Source organism: Halichoerus grypus, chromosome 9 (genome assembly GCF_964656455.1).
Source record: "Halichoerus grypus chromosome 9, mHalGry1.hap1.1, whole genome shotgun sequence".
NCBI classification, from domain to species: domain Eukaryota; kingdom Metazoa; phylum Chordata; class Mammalia; order Carnivora; family Phocidae; genus Halichoerus; species Halichoerus grypus.
The window spans coordinates 58,918,763-58,941,614 of record NC_135720.1 but is presented as its reverse complement, the minus strand read 5'-3'; the positions used below and the strand labels follow the sequence as shown (position 1 = coordinate 58,941,614).

The following is a 22,852-nucleotide window of genomic DNA, read 5'->3' as shown; positions in this document are numbered from 1 at the left end:
GTTGGATTGGAAGGACCGAACTAAAACTCCCAATAGCATTTGTTACACATTACTTCCTATAAAGTGCCAAATATTTAGCTTTTTTTAGGGTAGCAAATATAGCCAGGTTATAATGGAAACCAGTAATAAAACAAAGAGAAAAACTCAGCGTATTTTACCAACAAATACCTATATAATTCACTGTATCAAAAGCATTAGAAGCTGCATCTGAAGAGTGAATCTCAGGAGGTCTTTTCCAAATTTAATATCAACAATGGTAAGGCAATAGGTTTTCTTGCCAAAAATTTATTTCCCCCCAAAAGCAGGCTGAAGATAGAGCCCTGGTTTTCAATAAACATACTACACTACATACTTAAAAATGGGGCAACCGCCAGTTGTCCAAGTGGAATGATGAGAAGCTATTCATATTAGTCTATACATTTAATCTAATGTTTTATGGACAAACAAACGGCTGCATTTGCTTAAGGCAAAACTAAACAGTGAAATCTTATTTAAACAAAGGAGAAGTTTACACAGGCAAAGCTATTTCAATTAAATTAGATTCTGGAGAATGCTGACTTAAAGACACATAAGTTAATATCATGATCTGAGGCAGCTACTTTATACAGTTTGAGGAGTGTACTGTCTTGTTTTGGGGAAATGAAGAGATGAAGAGAAATGAGATATACCTAGTAAATGCTGAAAATGACAGTATAATGGCAAACAGCTCATCACCAACAAAATATTTATAAAATGTTGTATAAATCTATTAGAACATTTTTGAAAATAATTTTTAAGGCATATTATGCTGGCAAAATTAATTTGTCATACTACTTAGTATGGCGGAGGTGGACACATTTTCCTTCTAAGTTTTGAATTTCCTATTCTGTGTCCTCTCATTTAACAAAAAGTAAAATTGTTTAAAAAACATCTGGCCCAACTAATCTGTTATCTTTTTATATACAGTAGAGGGAAATGGATCAACATTTCTGGCTATCATGATTAATGTGATAAAATGGTCAAACTGGGTTTTAGCACCCATGAGTCTACCATATATGATAAAGCCTCATACTGGAATAATAGATATATTTATATGTGTGCATATCAATGTGTATACATGTATGAATGTACATGTTTATCAATCTAGGGAAAATCCGCTTCCATTCTTCCCATTTCTCTGTAGAGCTGATTAAAATGCTTTGCCTTTCTTTGAAGTATATGAGACAAAAAGATCATGATAAAAAAAAAGCATTAGTTCATAAGTCACAACTCTTGAGTTCTGTAAGGCAAGAGAAAAGAAAAAAGAAATGAATAATCATATCTAATGCAGTATCATGATAGTGTTAGAAGTTGTAATGTGGGGTAACTATGGCGATTTTACTTGTGATTTTACATTATAACTTGACTGGAAATAAATTCCAGACCAAAAGCTCACGTACAAGAAGAGCGGGATGGATGGACCATATGTTTTTAACTTTGAAGTTTTCATGATGAAGTTGAAAGATTTCATAAAATTTATGAGCGTTCCCCACAATTTTTCATTGTATGATCCAGATGTGAAAATGTAAAAAATCATACAAAGTGATTGCTTACATGAAGTAAATGAAAAGCCATGTCATGAATTGAAAACTATTATTTGTCTTGTTTTAATTTAGAGAAAAGCAGGTAGAGAGACCAAGAATCTGGGAGGAAAAAAGGTTTTGCAACTATCCAAATGCGGTGAATGAAATGTTGCTCTCTGCTCAGTCACTCCCTTGTCGGGTCTGTTTTCTCTGCTCCACACCCCCATTCCCCCCATCACTGTCTTAGTGCAGACCTTCAACAACTCTCACCTGGAATAATACAACTAACCCTTTATTTTCATTCTCACCTAATTTTTCTTCAATCCATAGTTTATATGGTTACCAAAGTAAATTATCAGAGAGGTGACACGGATCATGTCATTTGTCTGCTCAAATTTCTTCAATGGCTTCGCACCATGTAGAGGACAAAGCTAGCACTTCTCTGCACAACGGTTTTGTTCTGTGATCTAGCTGGTCCTAGCTTTTCACTCTGGCCCCTTCCTCCCTGCACTCTTAATATAGCAACACTAAATTACTGCCATTTCTCCACATTTGCCCTTGCTCCTTATGTTCTCTTTTTGCAAATTCTGCTTTACCTGTTTACCTGGGAAATTCCCATTCATCCTTCATGTCTAGCTCAAATGCTACTTCTTACTGTGAAGGCTCCCTGATTCTTCCAGATGGACTGCAGACATTTCTTTCTTTTCCTGTGAGTCTGCTGCTCTTGACACATGCCACCATTATCCTATTGTCATTCTCTGTTTACACATGTACCCTCTAAACTATAGATTTCTTGATGGCAAGAATCTGAAATAGTCTGTTAACTCTAGCCCAGTGCCCTCAAGAAATATTTGTTTTCTGAGGAATACTGGTAAAAATCCAATTACAATGATGATAACAACATCCTGCCTAAGTTATTGCATACTTGCCGAAGAAAAAAATTCCAAGCTTTTAGTGTCAAACGGACATAGATTTGAGTCCTAATTTTGTCCCACTTACTATGTGAATCTGGGGAAATCTCTTAACCCTACTCTGCTAGACTTCTCATTTATAAAAGGGGTATTAAACCTCCTTATAGGAATGCTATGAGGGTACAATGTACTGCCTGGAACATAGTAAATCTTAAACAAACAAGTGCCTATTTCTAAAGTTTTTCTATGATATGATGAAAAGGACACCCTAAAATAGTCCATTCTTTCTAACAGGGATTTCCTTTGGGCCTTTTGGTGTTGATTTCTGCACTTAGTAGTATAGGGCTTTGAAGGGCAGCGCATGCAAGGTCAAGAGCAGGTGCATGGAATGGGCAAAACAGTTCCTCAGGAGGGGTGTCCAAATACAAAAGAGCCAGGGGAAAAGGCTAACGGCCGTCCCTGTGGTTCAGACCAAACTGGAGGATGTGGGCTTGGATCTCAGTGTGAGTGGGCAAGCCAGTGTTACTGTTCAGAGGTACATACCTAAAGAAGCTAAGGCCAGGGGATGGTCCAGGTAAATGGACTTGAGGGTCCTAATAGCCTGTACTGACATACCTCTGCATGACTGAGCCTAGGATGGATTCTCTGTGTCTCACTGTCTTTTATAGCAGTCTTCCTCAGAGATAAAGGCTAATAAGCATCTGCTCCTCTCCAGAGTGGGGCTGACTTTGGTAGCAGCTGGAGATCATGGCTCAGTTCCCCAACTCACCTCAAAGTCCCTTACAGAGATCTAATGCTCAACCACAAAGTTGGTTTTTAGTACACTGAGGAGATAGAACTCTGGACATTCTTTACCAGCTTAGCATTAACATTAGGCAAATGCTTAATTCCCCTTTACCTCAGATCCATTTTCTACTTGGCATGCTACTTACAGGGCAAAACTAGGATGATTCTAAGTATTGGGAAAAATGGATGGGCACTGACTGTGTATGAAACTTTCTCCTACTAAGTGGGCATGAACTTCAATTGATTGATGATTGAGAATTCTTTGCCATTTCCAGCTGTGACAAAATGGAAATATAATTTCTAGCACTGTATTCATTTATAAAATTATGCTACAATTAAAACCTTATCATAATTAATAGAAACTGTGGAGCTGTCATTTGTTTATAGGAGAGCAGGTGATGAGCTTTGTTTTTAACACATTTTAACTGATCACTAGGAAGCCAGGTGAGAAGTCCAGGTAAGAACTCAAGAACTTCTGAAGTACCTGGCTTTATGCCAAGGTAAAACCACCACCACCACGAACTACAAAAATCAACCCCACCCCTCACTCCTAAAATAATAAAAAAATTAGAGTTTAGAAAATGGATGCTTTCTGGAAAAATTTTTTAGGCTCTAGGAGTCCAGGAGCCAAAGGCATGCTCTGTGCCTTGAAACCAACTCATGTCCTGAACATTTATTTTGAATCAATTTCAAGAATTCCCTAAGCATATCAGGCTTGGTCTTAGCATTTAAATTCAACCACATTTTCATGGTGGCATTACTGCTTCTGCAAAGGACAGATTTATCAAATCTAGAGCTATTTTCTTGTCTTCTGCGACTATAGACTATACTTAAAAATAGAAGCTTGACAACATATCTCTGTAAATATTATGGCAAATAAAATTTCATTCAATTATTAAAAGTTCCAAACAGTGAATTATATAGTTAAAGTCAAGCTATATAGACAGTATGCATATATGGTGTGAGTAAAATATTTGTATAATAGTGCACAGACTATAATACACTTTCGTATTAAATAGCTCACCTTTAATCCATAACAATACCAAGTATGAGGCAGGCATTAGTACCGTCCTCCTTTCACAGATGGAGAAATGGAAGCTCACAGGTGTTCAGTGGTATGTAATCACACCAGTCACAAGTGAAATTAAGACTTGATCTTGGTTTTCCAATCAATTACCTGTGTTCATTACACAATATTCCATTACCTTTGAATGACTTACATTGACCTTGGCCTGTTTTTTTAAATTAAATTAAAAAAATTTTTTTTTTTTTTAATTTTAAGTAGGCTCCACACCCAATGTAGGGTTTGAACTCACGACCCTGAGATTCGGAGTCACGTACTCTACCGACTGAGCCAGCGAGGCGCCCCTACCCTGTCTTACTTATTTCAAGAAGGATTTAAAGTGGTTTACGTCTAACCTTTTTCCCCTACATAACAGAAAAATACAAATTCCAGACAAAATAATTAGGTGTTTAATCAATTACTGTCTCTGTAATAATTTTATCAATACAATTCTCAAAAACTTTAAAATTTTTAAATAAATTTGAATCCATCATTTGGTTATAAGTACATCTTAATATTTGATAGGCAGGCATTACATATCTTTTGGAATCCAACTGAATCCTGGATTTAAACAATTCAAGGGTAATATAGGAACTTTGAGTACTGTGACTGAATTAAAGTCAACTGCGTTGGAAGGAAACAGAACTGCTGACCACCAAAAGAAAAACTATCATTTGATATACATCAAGAGGTATTAAGAGGCAGATAATACAAAGAAGCTCTAAGGACCATTTTAAAAAAAATTTCTAAATTTAGTTTGAAAAGTCTGTGAATTAGTCCTCAGTGTCATCAAGGCTCTGTGGCTTGGCGTGGGACAGATGAGGCACCAGCTCCTCTACCCACAGCCCCCTTAGCATTCTGACTTATTCCCTCTCCTCTTCCTCCCTTTATCCTTTCCTCTCTTTAAGGAACTTTTTCTCTTTTTCCTCACATCGCCTGCTAGTCATCCTTGTGTATCTATTGGTGGCATAGGGATTGCAACAACCACATGAAAATAAGATCATGACAAAGGCTGAAATGGCTAGATAATGTTGCTACTTCTGTTCAAATTAGATGACATAAAGATAATACACTGACAGAGTTTAAGATTTATTTAGTCTAGTATGAGAGAAAAAGATTTTCATTAATTTAGAGAAGTCAAGTGACTACTTATGGAATGTCATGAGAATGCAAAATACTACGGGAAGATCATCAGAAACAATGGAAGTCTGTGAAACTCACAGCCAAGAGGAGTCTAAGGACATGACAACTAAATGTGATGTGGTATCTTGAATGGGATCCTAGAAAAGGAAAAGGACATTAAGTACACTAAAGAATTCTAAGTATGGACTTTTGTTAATAATAATGTATCAATATTGGTTCATTAATTGTGACAAATGTACTTTATTAATGTAAGATGCTAATAATAATACAAATGTACTTTATTAATGTAAGATGCTAATAATACAGGAAAACCAGGTGTGGGATGAGTAGGCCCTCTCTGAACTATCTTTGCAACTTTTCTGTAAATCTAAGACTGTTCTAAAATATAAGTTTTATTCAAAAAAAACTATGGAAATTCATCCAAAGCAGCTTGTTAAAATATTAGTTGTTAGACATCTGCTAGCAAATGCACTATGGGGGGTGCCTGGGTGGCTCAGTCGTTAAGCTTCTGCCTTCGGCTCAGGTCATGGTCCCAGGGTCCTGGGATCGAGCCCCGCATCAGGCTCCCTGCTCAGCGGGAAGCCTGCTTCTCCCTCTCCCACTCCCCCTGCTTGTGGTCTCTCTCTCTGTCAAAAAATAAATAAAATCTTAAAAAAAAAAGAAAAAGAAAATGCACTATGTAGTTCAAGGGCTCCCAGAAGTTTTACAATGATGGGAAAACCTGAAAAAAAAAGCTTTCTTGACAGAAAGGCATACTCCTTTAAAGGCTCAGGTCAGTTGCAAGTAATGATACAGTATTTTATCAATAATTAAAATGCTATAAGTACATTTATAAGACTCTTTTTCAATAGCAACAGTTGTTCACTGTAACTTTCTCCTGAACTTTTACCCCCAGAAGGTTAGCATTCAGGAAGCTCAGCTGCTGTCTAACAAACTTAATTAATCAAAAAGTCATTTCCGAGCTGTAACTATGAGTAAAAGCGCTTCAAGTGTGCTAGCAAGCCTACAAGTTAATCAAAATGCTAATGCAGTACAAATTAAAGTTGTGATTAACATTTCACAGTAGCTGCTTAAGTGAGTTGATCACACAAATGGGTTAAGCATTACTCATTTCCTATAGCCCCAACCGGGAAAAGGGTTGTTATGTGGGTATGAGGAGAGGAGCTGGGGGTAGAAGGATCCTTCATAATAGCATCACATCATCAATAAACCATCACCAAATTCTCATACAAAAGCTTTCAGGTAGAGTCACCCAGGGGGAAATAGCCTTCCAAATTATATTATAGTCCTTGAAGGGAGATTGCCTATAAATCCACAAGAATAAGTAAAGGTGTTTAATACCTCAAAATCCACACATTTGTGTTAGTTTTGGAAATGCTACATGCATTAGCTCTGTGTTGCTTCTTGGAGGTGGGGGTGGGGAATGGTACCTTGTTTTGAGTGTTGTTTCCTGTGTCCTACTGAGGAATTAAAATGTACCTTTGATACATGCAAAAATAACTACTAACTGGATAATGATTCTATTTTTATTAAGTTTTTATTTTAATTTCAGTATGGTTAACATGTGGTGTTATATTAGTTTCAGATGTACAATAGAGTGATTCAACTGGATGGTAATTCTGCACCATAGTGTGGATCTTTGCATTTGGAAGAATAATCATTCAGGATGAAGTTCCTTTAGAATTATTTGCTTTTAAATAGTCATCCATTAATAAAACTTCATCAGGCTTCCATGGCAAGATCTGAGCTCCTGGCAGTCTTGCCAGGAAAGCAGCCTGAATTAGACTTTCCTGTCTCTATGAATTTGATAAGGTCACACTAATGTTTACAATGAACAGACTATATTTGTTGGTAGGCAATACAGATTTGGCAGATAATCTCAAAAACATTGTGAGAATCCACACATAATAAATCTCCCTTTTCAATCCTCTCCTAATAAAGAACTAGAAAGGAAAAAGTGAAATATTTATTCATTCTATTCACCATGATATACTGAAATGTACTACATGCCAAGAATTATGTCCAAGTCGCCTTGTCAGTGACATTATAGTTATTGATATGGTTCTAGCCTACTTTGGATGATGCAAAATCCTCCAAATAATATGCTCATAGGATTAATATTCCTTGAAACATATCCATAAAACAGATATATTTAAAACTCGATAGTGTAATTTTCATTTTAGGATCCTTCAAACACTTGAGTTGCAGCAATTAACTATTTTTTTTTAACTTCTTTAGATTATAGATTGCTAAATATGTATAATCCAATTTTGGAAGTCTAGAAATTATTTACTTATAATCCACCCATCTTTTTCTCCAAATGATCTGAAGCAGCTTTTTGAAGTCTATTGTGCTGTACTGTTCACTTAAAGATAATCTTTTCATTTGGTCTAATTATAAGCATTTAAAAGTGTGAAAAGATTCTAAGAATATACAGAAGATTTTATCTGCCATTTGCTATATCAAAACATTTCTTACAAGTATTGGATTAAGGATTTGACCAAGTACTTCTTTTGTTAAGCTTAGCAATACCTGGCCTACTTTCTCTGCTAACTGTATTTGACTCTATGATTCTAAAACTTGTTCACTTAATTGACACTGACATTCTTTAATACATTGAAAAGCCACTGAGCATGTGCTTACTGCACCCTTAGGTAAATACTCCTCAAAGGTTACATTAGTCTTGCTCCATGGCAGTTTTATCTGCTGGCATCATCAAATATTTCTATGCTTTTTAATCTACTACAAATAGAAATCATTTGTTAATGGAAATATAGACCCAGCCATAGTCATAGTATTTCTCAGTTAAAAGAATTAAGTCAATGAAAAATATTGTTATCATTACATCACCTTTTCCCTTATCCTATTCTTTCCTGTTCTCAGACTCGAACACGTGCATACATATATATCTTAAATTTATTGATTCAAATCTCTTAAAAATAGATTGAAAATGCAGTATGTTTTCAGAGTAGCTGTGGGTTACAGAAAAAATAAAATACTGATTATTTGAAATGTAATGAATGCACTTTAAGTTTATCAGAAATGGTTTACAATGATGTCAAATTATTGTTTTGAAGTTTGGGCTAAACAACAGTTTCACCAATAAACTTTTAGAGATTTGTTTTTGCAAAATTAAGAAGGTTCTCTGACTGGAGAGAAGTATAAACACCTATTCAATTCATATATTTCCTCCCCTTTATTTTTGACTAGCACAATTTATGACAATTGATAAAGCCCTATTAGAACATGTTAGATGGTAACTAGACTATTGTGGTGATCATTTTGCAATGTATACAAATGTCAAATCACTGTTTTGTACATCTGAAACTAATATAATACTGTATGTCAATTATATCACGATTAAGAAAAAAATTCTCCCTGCCTTGGTACTAAAAAGACCCGAAAGAACAAAAGCATGTTAACATTAATTTGAGTGGCATATGAGCTACATATTATCTCCTGTATGCAAGAGAAGAAAGGCTGAAAACAGTAGTTCCAAAAGACCTGGGCATTAAGGAAAATAATGCAAAATGGCAGCTCCTATATTTGAGTTAGATGCAAGAATTTATAAAACAATGGAAACTTACCTGCCAGAACATAGCTTTTAGGCACTGAATCACCTAGATTACTATCGAAGCAGGTCCCCTGGCTTACCTTTGCCTACTTCCACTAGGACAATGGAACACGAATTCATTCTATATAAACATGTGCCTTGCTTGGTATACAGAATATACACAATATAGAACTTTAGAGTCTTCTTCAATAGTCTGCTATTTTTGGGGTGTTGGTAGTTCTATAGCTTGGGGAAAGGAATCGCTGAGATTGTCTATCGCTGCTAGAAGTTTGAAATTTTTCAAAAAGAACTGGTGTGATGGACAAAGGCTGCTTTCAGGGGAGCCCCATTAGTTGGTGGTGATTAACCAGTGAAAGAAGCCAAGAACCTAACCTAAGCAGTGTAGGCCAACTTTGAAGAATGAAATAGAAACATAAAATGTGTGTATGTGTGTTTTAATAGTATATCTATGCATAGGTTGTTCTAGTATGCGTATACTACATTACAGGGATATTTTATAATTATGATGGCATTTCTCTTTCCCTTGACAGTTGTATCAATAATCTGATCTTTCTTCCATTATTTCCAATTTTTGTAGTTTTAGGGGAGAATGTGGGGAAGTAAATGGTTAATTCATTGGTGTATCTAGAATAATATAAAAACCTTGAGAAAGAACATAAGCAGTTGATATAAAAAAGGCAAACAGGCTATCTACTGGACACTGTAGAGTGATATAATGAAGCAATTACAAATATCAGCAATATTAATAAGTTGCTCTTAGAAACTGGTTAAAGTAACTACAGATTGTTGAAGGGAACTAGAGTAAATAAGTGGAGGTGATTTGAGTATACATGAACAGGGAGTGATGAATTAAAAATATTATTCATAGTCTAGTGGGAATTCTTGGTTTTAAAAAAGTAGAAATTCCTATGAAGTTCTCATATTTTAAAACAAATTCTTACTAGACCATGAGTACAATTTTTAAATCCATCCTTATAGGACAAAGGGAATCTGATGAGATATACCTTTATTACATATACCAACCTATGCTGAAAACTGTTTTTTGATGTGATCTTGGGAAAATTACTTAGTGTTCATCTGTAAAATGAGGATAATTGTATTACTTCATTAGATTATTATAACAAATGCAACGTAAAGCAAGTAGAACAGAGCCTGGTACAAAGAAAAGTTCTCAAAAACTGTTCAGCACTATCATTGTTAATGATGGTCTGTCTTATGGGCCATCATTATATAGTGATTTTTTGGTGTGGGGAGCAGGGATAAGTGCACAATTCTCCAAATAATTCTGGTCAAATTTGGTATTTATATACATTAACTCCAATTTAAATTTGGAAGCAAAGGTCTCCAGATACCTTTCTAATCAACCTACAGTCACATTTCTGTGTATGTTCTTCTTTCATAGGATAATAGAATCATCTTATAGTCTTTAAAGGCACTGATGCTAAAGTCTTTTAAAATAAATATTAAAATACACACAGCTATTTTGATCTATTAAATTTAGGCTGCAGCAGCATTAGCTGACAGGTCAATCTATTTTCTACCACGTCTGAAAGAAACTTTCCTAAATAGCCCAGCAACCTGAATGCAGCATTGTACTTCGAAGTACACAGCCCTCTGGTTCTCAGTTCAGAGTCAGCTCCTCCAGCCCTGGTTTCCCTTTTTCCATGAAACACCTGAAAGCATTCAATTACTGGGAAGTTTTGCAATAAATACCAAAGAGGAGGTAGTGGGAGTGACTAAGATATAAACCTGTACCCTTATACTATTTGGCTCAATATTTTACTCAGATAGTTTTCATTTAAATGAAGATGATTTTAAAGATTTTATTTTTAAGTAAAAAGGAAGATGATTTTAATGTAAAAACTTACAGCACTTCTTAGAAAAGATCAGAGATAACAGATCAGGATTTAAAATCCTGGTATTTCCACTGGTTTCAGTATGGACTGCCTTGACAAATCACCTTTAACAAAGTTATTTAACTTCTCTGAGCATCAATGTCTTTGTCTCTTGATAAAAAAGCAGCAGAGAGCTAATCAAAACACCAGACACCAGTGGTTCTGGCTTTGCTGTCAAATTTGGAAAATTTTGTCAAGTCAGTTTAATTTTTGATACTTCTTATTTGTAAGCTTCTCATAAAAGCTAAAAAACATAAAGTTTTCCTTTGGTACATCCAGCAGAGAAAGTATGTCCTTTCACTTACAGCATTTTACAAACATATATTATAGTTAACAGGATCAAGAAGAGGATTTCAAAGGCGAATGGCAAGAATAATCAATTCTGTGATTACTCCATTTATAAATTAGAACATTTTAAGCAGATTTTTAAAACTGAGATATGCACAGTAATTTTTACTTTTATTTTTGTTCAGCGGGATGGAAATGGAAATACTAGTAATAGTAACATATTAAAAGGAACCATTACAAAAATACCCCAAACCAAAAAAATGACTCAAATGATCTAGATATATAATTTCAATGGGTACAAGTAGGGAGGGCAGGCTGTTTGGTACATTCTGACTTCAAGCAGGGAAGTAGGACTACGCAACTATGTTTTTCTTTTGTGAAAGATCCCCTAGGACATGGGTAGTCAAGAGTTTTCATAATCTAAATGATATAAAAGGTATGTTTCTATAAAATAAAGAGCATAAAAAAGCTTTAGAGTAAATGACTATGATAAAGCAAGGAAAGAAAAGAACTACTAAGAATGAGAATACTAAAATAGGCCTATTTCCTTGAGTCCTCAAATCATTGTTTAATTTATAAACATTAACTAATGCCCTATTCTTGTAAGGTGTTATTTTTACTCAGACTTGAGGGGTTAAGTGACTTGCCTAGCACCTTATACTAAAACAAGAGCAGAACTGGATTTATGGTAAGAGCTGGTAGCACTGAGTCCCACACATAGACCCAAGGTCAGGCTCATGTCCCACGAGGGTAGTAGTATAATTTTCAATCAGCCAGCAGGGCTGCAGCTTGGAAAACTGCTTGAACCAATACTTTTTAAGGCCAACAATATCCACGTTATCAAATGAGAAAAATAGGGTACAATAATAAAATTGTCAATCAGCCACAGAAAATTTTACCAACTCTTGATTTTCTCCCCAAAATCTCCACTGGCAACCCTAATATTCTTTTCTCTTCCTGGCTTGCCTACTTTTATTACAATCTTACAAATTGCAGGAGTGAGAGGATTTAGGATAAATCTAAAGTTTTTTACCAGGTGGCTTCTGAAAAGCCAACTCAACATTTAAGATGATCATAACTAATAATTTATAATAAAGAAAATTCCACCACAATGACTATAGGGGAGTCATTAAATAAACTATGACCTTCACATGAAGGAATATAGTGCAGCCATTAGAAATCATGTTGAGAAGAACATTTAGTGTTAAAGAATATTTAATGTTATAAATTATTAGGTTAAAAAGTTTAAAAACAGCATGATAAAAATCTGCAAAAGAAAAAAGTGAGAGAGCACGTATGTATATGCATAAATGTACAAAGAAAAAGAGCTGTCGAGCTTCCATGGACAAAAAAAACAAAACACAACTATTGTACTCTAGCTAGTAAACTTGGTTTTTGTAGGAAAAAGGGTTAGTAATTCTAAAATGACATCAGGAGTATGCTAGGATTGAGGAAATAGTAAATATGTTTTGAATAATAAGAGCCAGGTTTTTCACAGGTGGAGAAAGGACTTATAAATTTAAAAAGAAGAGTGAAATGAACCTTTTGGTACTGGATTGGAATTGGAGGTATAGGAAATGAACTCATGGTTTTGTAAATACAAATGTTTTCACACACATATACATATACACAGAGATAAGTAGATATGCAAATGGGTAGAGATGTCTGTCTGCATACTTCTATTTCCTAGCTTTGTCCAGTGGGTAGGTCTAGAGGCAAAGATACCCAGATAGTGCTGGAGTCAATAAGCCTCCAGATTTTAGTCTCTAAACTATTCTCTAATAAAAAGAACCAGGGCTCTTTGGAAACATGGCTGATTCCAGTGCTAGCGCAGGCAGAGGTACAAGATGGAAGACTGCAAGGTGATGTTAAAATAATAATGTGTACATGTCAAAGGGATAGAGGAACCAGTGTGAGAGGCCCCAGTGGTTGATGCTGAGACAATCTGTGCAGCAAAATAAATAATGATAGCAATGGATTTTACCCAATAGAATAAAACAAAAACTCACGAGTCTATACTTATATAAATAAATAAGTGAATAAAATATAAGTAAATAGAGAAGAACAAGTTCTTCCTTCCAGTAGAATTCCAGGGAAAATGGAAACAGAAAATCAGAATAGTAATAATTGCTTCAGGCAAAATTCACCAATGGACTCTGAAAATAATGTGGCAAAGTATGATAAGAAACAGGATATTTGCATAATCTCAAATCTCAAAGCATCTCCCCACAAAATACATATTAATTTCAAAAGGCAAAGAAGTAACTACAGTGGAGTAGTGTAACTACAGTGAATATATATATATATATTCCATCCAATTACGAGGAAACATTAGGCAAACCCAAACTGAGGGACAGTTCTATAAAATAACTGGTCAGTACTCTTCAAAAGTGCCAAGATCATGAAAGTCAAGGAGACTAAGAGAAGTGACTACTAAATGCAATGTGGGTTTCTTCAAAAAGCAGGAAAGAATTTCCAATGGGCAAAAGACAGTAACTTCAACAAACGGTGTTGGGAAACATTGAGAGCAATATGCAAAGGAATGAAACTTGACCACTTTCTTAAACCATACAAACAAATAAATTCAAAAGGGATTCAAGACTTAAATGTAAAACCTGAAACCATAAAAATCCTAGAGGAGAGCACAGGCAGTAACTTCTCTGACATCAACCATAGTAACTTTTTTCTAGATAGGTTCCCTAAGGCAAGGAAAACAAAAGAAAAATAAACTATTGGGACTACTTCAAAATAAAAAGCTTCTGTACAGTGAAGGAACCAATCAATAAATCTAAAAGGCAATCTACAGAATGGGAGAAGATATTTGCAAGTGACATATCTGATAAAGGATTAGTATCCAAAACATATAAAGAACTTATATAAATCAATACCTGCAAAACCAATAATTCAATTAAAAATGGGCAGAAGACATGAACAGATACTTTTTCAAAGAAAACATAGAGATGGCCAACAAACACATGAAAAGATGCTCATCATCACTTATCATCGGGGAAATTCAAATCAAAACTATAATGCAGTATCACCTTACACCTGTTAGAATGGCTAAAATCAACAACACAAGAAACAACAGGTGTTGAAGTTGTGGAGAAAAAGTAACCCTCTTGCACCGTTGATGTGGGAATGCAAACCGGTGGAGCCACTGTGGAAAACAGTATGGAGGTTACTCAAAATGTTAAAAATAGAACTACCTTATGATCCAGCAGTCACACTACTATTTACCCAAAGAATACAAAAACACTAATTCAAAGGATACATGTACCCCTATGTTTATAGCAGCATTATTCATAATAGCCAAGACATGGAAGCAGCCCAAGTGTCCACTCATAATTGAATGGATAAAGACGATATGGGGTATGTGTGGATAAAGACGATATGGGGTATGTGTGTACATGTCTTCCTAGAGAGGTAAACCATGTGCTGCTTACAACAGGATGTCAAAAAATATCTGTGTTTATTATAGCTTTACTTCCCTAATTCCTGAAAGTTTGTACTTATTCTATTTTATGAAATATTCCTATTCTTTTAGATGATATAATTAAGTTTTTTTATGATAATAAAAATGTTAGAAGCTAATTTTAAAACATTTAAACATTTCAGAAAAGCATAAAGGAGAAATTAAAAACCACCCACAGTCCTGCTAGAAATGGCTTTTGGTGGACACTATTCTGCATCTTCTCTCTAGGTATATTTGCACATATAGATATTTTACATACATGTAGAATTCACAAATGAAATTGTAATATTTTATAGCATTCTATAACTGGAAAGATACTTAGGTTATTTACAAGTCTTTAATTTTGTAAATGATGCTATAATGTACCTCCATGTACACAGACCTATTTATTCTACCTTAAAAACACCCTAAGTTTTTGGGAAATTTTTAAAATTGTTTTTTATTACAGAAATGTCCAAAAAAGGTAAAATGTAGAAAATCAAATCTCTCATAATCTCACTCCCTTAGGAGCGCTTCGCCAACACTGCTCCTCTCCCAATCATCTCTCAGTAAATGGCAGCTCCATTTCTCCATTTGCTCAGGAGAAAAGCCCTGGAAACCTCTCTGGCTCCTCACTTTCCCTAAAAACCATTTTCCAATTCATCAGCAGATTCTGTTAATTCTGAAAAAAAGAATACAGGAAACCAACCAATTCTAACCAATCTCACACATACCAACCTGGTCCAGCCGCCATCATTTCATGCCTAGCCCTAAAGCACTCAAGGTATGAAAAGTTCATTGATAGGGTTTCAGATTCCACATTGCAACTTTCAAGAAAAACCACATGTCAAGTTTCCATGTAGTGTCAAAAAAGAATATCCCCAATTACCTGAAAAGGCTATAAGAAATACTCTTCCCCTTTCAAACTACATATCTCTGTGAGGCTGGCTTTTCTTCATATACTTCATACTTTTTTTCATAAAACATCATATTGTAACAGACTGATTGCAAAAGGAGATATATGAATCTAGCTGACTTCTATTAAGCTAGACATTAAAGATATTTGCAAAAATGTAAAATAATTTTATACTTTTCACTAACTTTCTTTATTGTCTTAGAAAATAGTTACCTTTCCTGAAAAATCATGTTATTTCTATTAACATATAATGGGTTTGTTGTTATTTTTTAAATAACATAATAAATATTTGAGAATTTTTCAGTTTTAATTAACATGGTAAATATTCATAAATATAACCAACATAACCACTAGTGAACCACTGCTCTAGCAGCTTCCCTCTCAGAGTAAAAGCCAAAATCCTTAACGGTTTACAAACTCCCTACCTTGACCTGACCCCATTTTCTCTGAGAAAATGATCTCCATATCCACTGCTTCTTAACTTCACTTCTAGTGCCCCTTTCCACCTTCTTTACAAGGGTCTCCTTTATTTTTCTTTGACTATACCAAGTAAGTTCCTACATGAGAGACATGGCACTAGCTTTTTGTAGTTTTTGGAGTATACTCACTCGGATAATCCTATGGCTCACTCTTCTTTTAATTCTTTCTTTAATGTTACTTTATAAGCAAGACAGTCCCTGAACACATTTAAAGTAGTGAAAAACAACACTTTCCATCTTTCTCTATATTTCCTTTATTCTACTTTATTACTTAAAAAAACCCAACAAAACAGCAGTTATCACCCCTTCACTTATATTTTTAAATGTCTTTTCCATCTCAAGTGAAAGCCCATAACAGCAGTCTTTTGCTTGTTCACTCCTGTATGCTCAGTACCTAGAAAAGTACCTGGCATTTACTTTTACTTTCAATTTTCATCCAATGGTAACTGAAATTGTCATCTTATTGCATTTATATTTGCCTTGTACTTTGAAAATTCTTGATTTGATTCATTAGATTTTTCTCAACAATGCTATGATAAAATATTTTAAATGCAAGTATATTTTATCTTAGAACAGGGGGAAAAAAGCAGAAATGATGGGATAAAATAGAAGTATTAGACTTTCATACCTGACATACTCTGAGTGCTTGGTCCAAGACTGTTTTGGTATCAGTGTCATAATCTGGGCAGGGCAGCATGGTTCTGCTGAGATGTGCCTGTAGTAGGAGATGTGCTTTGGTGTGAGGGCTATCAAATGAATGAGGATTAGATTCAAAGGGAAGACATTTTGCCAGTTCACTATTCATATGATCTTCATTATGTCTTACTGGCAAATCTGTGTATTCTTCTGCATCCTGGGGAAAAAAAAACACACATACACATATATATACATATAGAAAATAATGTTGGATCAAAAGTATAATAATTAATGTACTTCTTAGCTTAACTACTGACATTTAAAAATCGTTTAGAAGAACCATAAGGTAACCAATCATGCCCCTTAGAACTTTGCTTTATTCAATACTATTATTAATATGTAAGTGCAAGCTAATAATGTACAATATATCTGAAATGCATGAATGCTCTTCTTATTTATACAATCAACAAAAATAACAGAGGACCTGCTGGGCATCACACAATATACTTAACATTGGAGCCACAGGCGTGAAACAGAAAGAGAGTTCCTCAGGGACAGATAAGTTCTACAAAGTACAATGAATGTTATTATATGGTAAGTACAGGGTGCTGAAGGGACATTCAGTTTGGGGACCTACTTATTTTAGAGAGTCAGGGAAAGTTTCTTGGAAACAATGACATTTAAGTTAAGATCTATAGGATGAGTGGAAGGAATATGGCAGGGCTGGGGCAGGGAGGTTGAGGATAAGATTGGTGAAGTAAGAAAAGGATGAAAAGAAGAATCATTAACTTAAAATTTATTGTAATAAATTAGATTAAAATAAAGTGATTTGAAATTGAGAGTTTCCAGTTCCACATGTAAGGAGCTTGGAAGTCACCATTCTAACCTAACAACAAGTAAAAAGCTGAACAAATTGAAAGATCAACAACTCTTCTTGGATCCATAAAAGAGGAGAGGACATGGGGCAAACTGCTGCCCCCAAGATTGGAGACATAGGCAAATACAGGGAGTCATAGCTAACAGAAGCAGATACTCATGAGCAGAAACCACCAAGGGAACCAGTGCTGAAGTAAGAAAACCTGAGCTGTAATTGTTGAATTGCTGGAGGATCAGTGTGGACAACTCAGAGTTAAAAACTCCAGGAGGACCCAGTCTTAGGGGAACCCCCCAAATATTGTGAAATTTACCTTCAGGAGCTTGGCCAGATTCCTATGGGAAATATCAGAGAAAAATTTGCTGGAGCTTCCAGCAGGGGGTTTCCAGTTTGAAATATGCGGGAGAATTCTGTTCTTAACAAGGCCTGCTCTCAGGAGAAACCAGTTAACTACAGCCTAACCTAAGGTACGATTAGAGCTTAAATGACCTGGGGTGAGGGAAATACCCAACTTCAGCCACTGTAGTCATCCTGTCCCATCTAAGAGGGGAGAAAAAACCTGAGAAACACTTCACACCTGTGAAATTCACAGTACCGAGGCCTGGCTCACTAAAAGATTGAGACCTAATCATAGAACTATAGCATATTTCTCCCCACTTCACTAGCACATTACTAAAGGCCTATTTACAGCAGTTTTTTTTTTTTTTTTACACAAAGTACATTATGTCTGGGTATCAAGAAAATATTACAAGATATAGCAAAAGGTAAAAACAAACAAACAAAAAACCCTGCCACAAAATGAAAAAAAAAAAAAAAAAAACCTACCCAATTTGAATAGACAGAGCCAACATAAGAATGGCAGAGATAATGGAATTACCAGACTGGCAGAGATATTGGAATTACCAGACTCGGAATTTAAAACAACTATAATTAGTTGCTAACCAACTAATATATGCTAAGGGCTCTAATGGATAAACTAGATAGCATTAAGAACTGATGGGACTGGGTGGCTCAGTTGGTTAAGCATCTAACTTCAGCTCAGGTCATGATCTCAGGGTCCTGGGATAGAGCCTGGAGGCAGGCTCCACACTTAGCAGGGAGTTTGCCTGTCCCTCTGCCCCTCCCCCCATTTGTGCTCTCTCTCTCTCTCTCTCTAATAAATCAATACAATCTTAAAAAAAAAAGAACAGATGGGCAATGTAAAATGAGGTGAAAATGCTAGAAAGAACCAAAAAGAAATGCTAAAGACAAAAAACATTGTAACAGACATGAAGACCTTTGATGGACTTATTAGTAGACAGGACATGGCTAAGAAAAGAACTTCTGAGCTAGATGACATTATCAATGGAATCTTCAAGAACTAAAAAGCAAAGAGAACAAAGACTGAGAGAACCAGAATAGAATATCCAAGGACTATGAACAACTACAAAAGGTATAACATACACATAGTGGGAATACCAGAACAAGAAGAAACAGAAGAAATATTTGAAACAATAATGACTGAGAATTTCCCCAAATTGATGTCAGACACCAAATCACAGATCCAGGAAGCTCAGAGAACACCATGCATAATAAATCCAAAAAATCTACACTGAGGCATATCATCTTCAAACTTTGATTCCAAATAAAGAAAAAAGTCCTGAAAGAAGCTAGAGGGAAAATACACCTTATAGAGGAACAAAGATAAGAACTATATCTGACTTCTCAAAAACCATGCAAGCAAGAAGAGAGGGGAATGAAATATTTATTTATTTATTTATTAGATTTTATTTATTTATTTGACAGAGAGATAGACAGAAGAGCACAAGCAGAGGGAATGGCAGAGGGAGAGGGAGAAGCAGGCTCTGCACTGAGCAGGGAGCCCGATGCGGGCCTTGATCCCAGGACCCTGGGATCATGACCTGAGCCAAAGGCAGACGCTTAACCATCTGAGCCACCCAGGTGCCCGGGAATGAAATATTTAAAGTGCTGAGAGAAAAAACTCACTAACCTAGAATTTTGTACCCTATAAAATTACCCTTCAAAAGTGAAAGAGAAATAAATACTTTCTCAAATAAAAATTGAGTTAATTTGTTGCCAGTAGACATGACTTATATGATACATTATAAGAAGTTCTTTACAGTGAAGGAAAATAATATAGGTCAGAAACTTAATCTAAATAAAGAAAGGAGAGAATAAGTGAAGATAACATAAAACTTTCCTTTTTCTTTTCTTTTTTTATTTAAAAGATTTTATTTATTTATTTGAGAGAGAGAGAATGAGAGAGAGAGTGAGAGAGAATGAGAGTGGGGAGGGTCAGAGGGAAAAGCAGACTCCCTGCCGAGCAGGGAGCCCGATGTGGGACTCAATCCCCGGACTCCAGGATCATGACCTGAGTCGAAGGCAGTCACTTAACAGACTGAGCCACCTAGGTGTCCCAAAGCTTTTATTTTTCTTATTGTTAATTGACCTGATTAACACTTTGTTCAAGATAATAATAGCAACAATGTATTTGATTATGTATGTTTATGTATATATCTTACATATATATGCTTGTGTGAGTGTGTATGTGTGTGTGTGTATGCTTATATATAAAGTGAAATGAATGACAACAATGATACAAGAAACAGGAGGGAGGAGTTAGTATTATTGTGTTATTATAAAGTATTCACACCACCTGTGAAGCAGTATGATGTTAATTGAAAATGGAACTGGAATAGTAGTAAATGTATATTGTAAACTGGGGCAATCACTAAAAAAAGAAAAAGTATAACCGATATGCTAATAAAGGAGAAAGTGAAATCACATAAATGCTCAATTAAAACCACAAAAGGCAGAAAGAGAGTGGAAGACAAAAATGGGAACAAAGAATGAGGGCAGGGGCACCTGGGTGGCTCAGTCGGTTAAGCGTCTGCCTTCAGCTCAGGTCATGCTCAGTGGGGAGTCTGCTTCTCCCTCTGTCCCTTTCCCCCACTTGTGCTCTCTCTGTCTCTCTCAAATAAATAAAATCTTTTTTTTTTAAAAAAAAGAACGAGGGCAACAAATAGAAAACAGTAACAAATATGGTAGATATGAATCCAACTGTAACAGTAACCACTCTGAATGTCAGTGGTCTAGATGATTAAAAGACAGAGACTGTTAGAGTGGATAAAAAAACACAATCCAACTATATGTTATTTACAAGAAACCCACTTTAAGTATAAAGACACATATAGATTAAAAGTAAGTGGATGGAGAAAAATATACCATGCTAACACTAATCAAAAGAAAAGCAAGGATAGCTAATATTAATTTCAGACAGAGCAGACTTTAAAGCAAGGAAAGTTATCAGGGAAAAAGAAGGGAATTACATAATGATAAAGGGGTCAATTCACCTGGAAGACATAATTTTTAGTGTGTATGTGCCTAACAACAGAGCATTCAACTATGTAAGTGCAGTGAGTGACTGAATGCAGGACTGTCTTAATATCTGAAAATCATTTAATATAATTCACTTTATTAATAAACTTAAAAAGAAAAACAACACTATCACCTCAGTTGATGCAGAAGAAAACATCTGACAAAATCTAACATCCATCCCTAATGAAAGCTCTCAGCAAATTAAAAAAGAAGGGTACCTTCATCTCTGAGAAACCTACAACTAACATCATATTTAACAGTAACTGAATGCTTTCCCCCTAAGATCAGGAATAAGACAGGGATGTCTTCTCTTTGTATTTCTATTCAATACTGCACCAGAAGTTTCAATCAGTGCAAACAGACAAGAAATAAAAGAAACCCAGATTGAAAAGAAAGAAGTAAAACTGTCTTCATTTGTAGATGATCATCAAGGTAGAAAACCCAATGGAATCTACAAAATAATCTAGAGTAAGTGAGTTTAGCAAGGTTGCAGGATATAAGATTAATGTATAAAAATTAACTGTATAATTATATTTCTGTATATCAGCAACCAACAATCAGAAATGAAAAAATATATAGCATAAAATATATGAAGCACTTAAGAGATGAATCTGAAAAAAAAAAAAAAAAAAAAAAAACCCAGGAAACACCTGTACACTGAAAACTACAAAACACTGCTAAGAAAAATTAGAGGACCTAAGTAAATGGAGAGAGATATATCCTAATTCTCCTAAACTTGATCTATAGGTTTACTATAATCTCAATCAAAACCACAGCAGACTTTTATTCCCCTTACGGTAGAAATTGACAAATTGATTCCAAAAAGAAATAAAAGGCATCCGAATCAGCAAAGAAGAAGTCAAACTCTCACTCTTTGCAGATGATATGATACTTTATGTGGAAAACCCAAAAGACTCCACCCCAAAACTGCTAGAACTCATACAGGAATTCAGTAAAGTGGCAGGATATAAAATCAATGCACAGAAGTCAGTGGCACTCCTACACACCAACAACAAGACAGAAGAAAGAGAAATTAAGGAGTCAATCCCATTTACAATTGCACCAAAAACCTTAAGATACCTAGGAATAAATCTAACCAAAGAGGCAAAGAATCTGTGCTCAGAAAACTATAAAATGCTCATGAAAGAAATTGAGGAAGACACAAAGAAATGGAAAAACGTTCCATGCTCATGGATTGGAAGAACAAATATTGTGAAGATGTCAATGCTACCTAGAGCAATCTACACATTTAATGCAATCCCTATCAAAATACCATCAACTTTTTTCAAAGAAATGGACCAAATAATCCTAAAATTTGTATGGAACCAGAAAAGACTTCAAATAGCCAGAGGAAAGTTGAAAAAGAAAAGCAAAGCTGGTGGCATCACAATTCCGGACTTCAAGCTCTATTACAAAGGTGTAATCAAGACAGTATGGTACTGGCACAAAAACAGACACACAGATCAATGGAACAGAATAGAGAGCCCAGAAATGGACCCTCAACTCTATGGTCAACTAATCTTCGACAAAGCAGGAAAGAATGTCCAATGGAAAAAAGGCAGTCTCTTCAACAAATGGTGTTGGGAAAATTGGACAGCCACATGCAGAAGAATGAAACTGGACCATTTCCTTACACCACACACAAAAATAGACTCAAAATGGATAAAGACCTAAATGGGAGACAGGAGTCCATCAAAATCCTAGAGGAGAACACAGGCAGCAACCTCTTCAACCTCAGCCGCAGCAACTTCTTCCTAGAAACATTGCCAAAGGCAAGGGAAGCAAGGGCAAAAATGAACTATTGGGACTTCATCAAGATAAAAAGCTTTTGCACAGCAAAGGAAACAGTCAACAAAACCAAAAGACAACCGACAGAATGGGAGAAGATATTTGCAAATGACGTATCAGATAAAGGGC

General features: G+C 35.3%; 1 protein-coding gene across 2 annotated transcripts in view; it reads right to left on the bottom strand.

Moving 5' to 3' along the window:
* Positions 1–22,852, bottom strand: part of ASCC3 (activating signal cointegrator 1 complex subunit 3) — a 359,389-nt gene that overhangs the window by 9,254 nt on the left and 327,283 nt on the right. For both annotated transcript variants that reach the window (XM_078054943.1, XM_078054942.1), the window contains one exon: positions 16,676–16,900. In XM_078054943.1, coding sequence (XP_077911069.1) covers positions 16,676–16,900 — 225 coding nt within the window. The remainder of the gene's footprint in view (positions 1–16,675; positions 16,901–22,852) is intronic.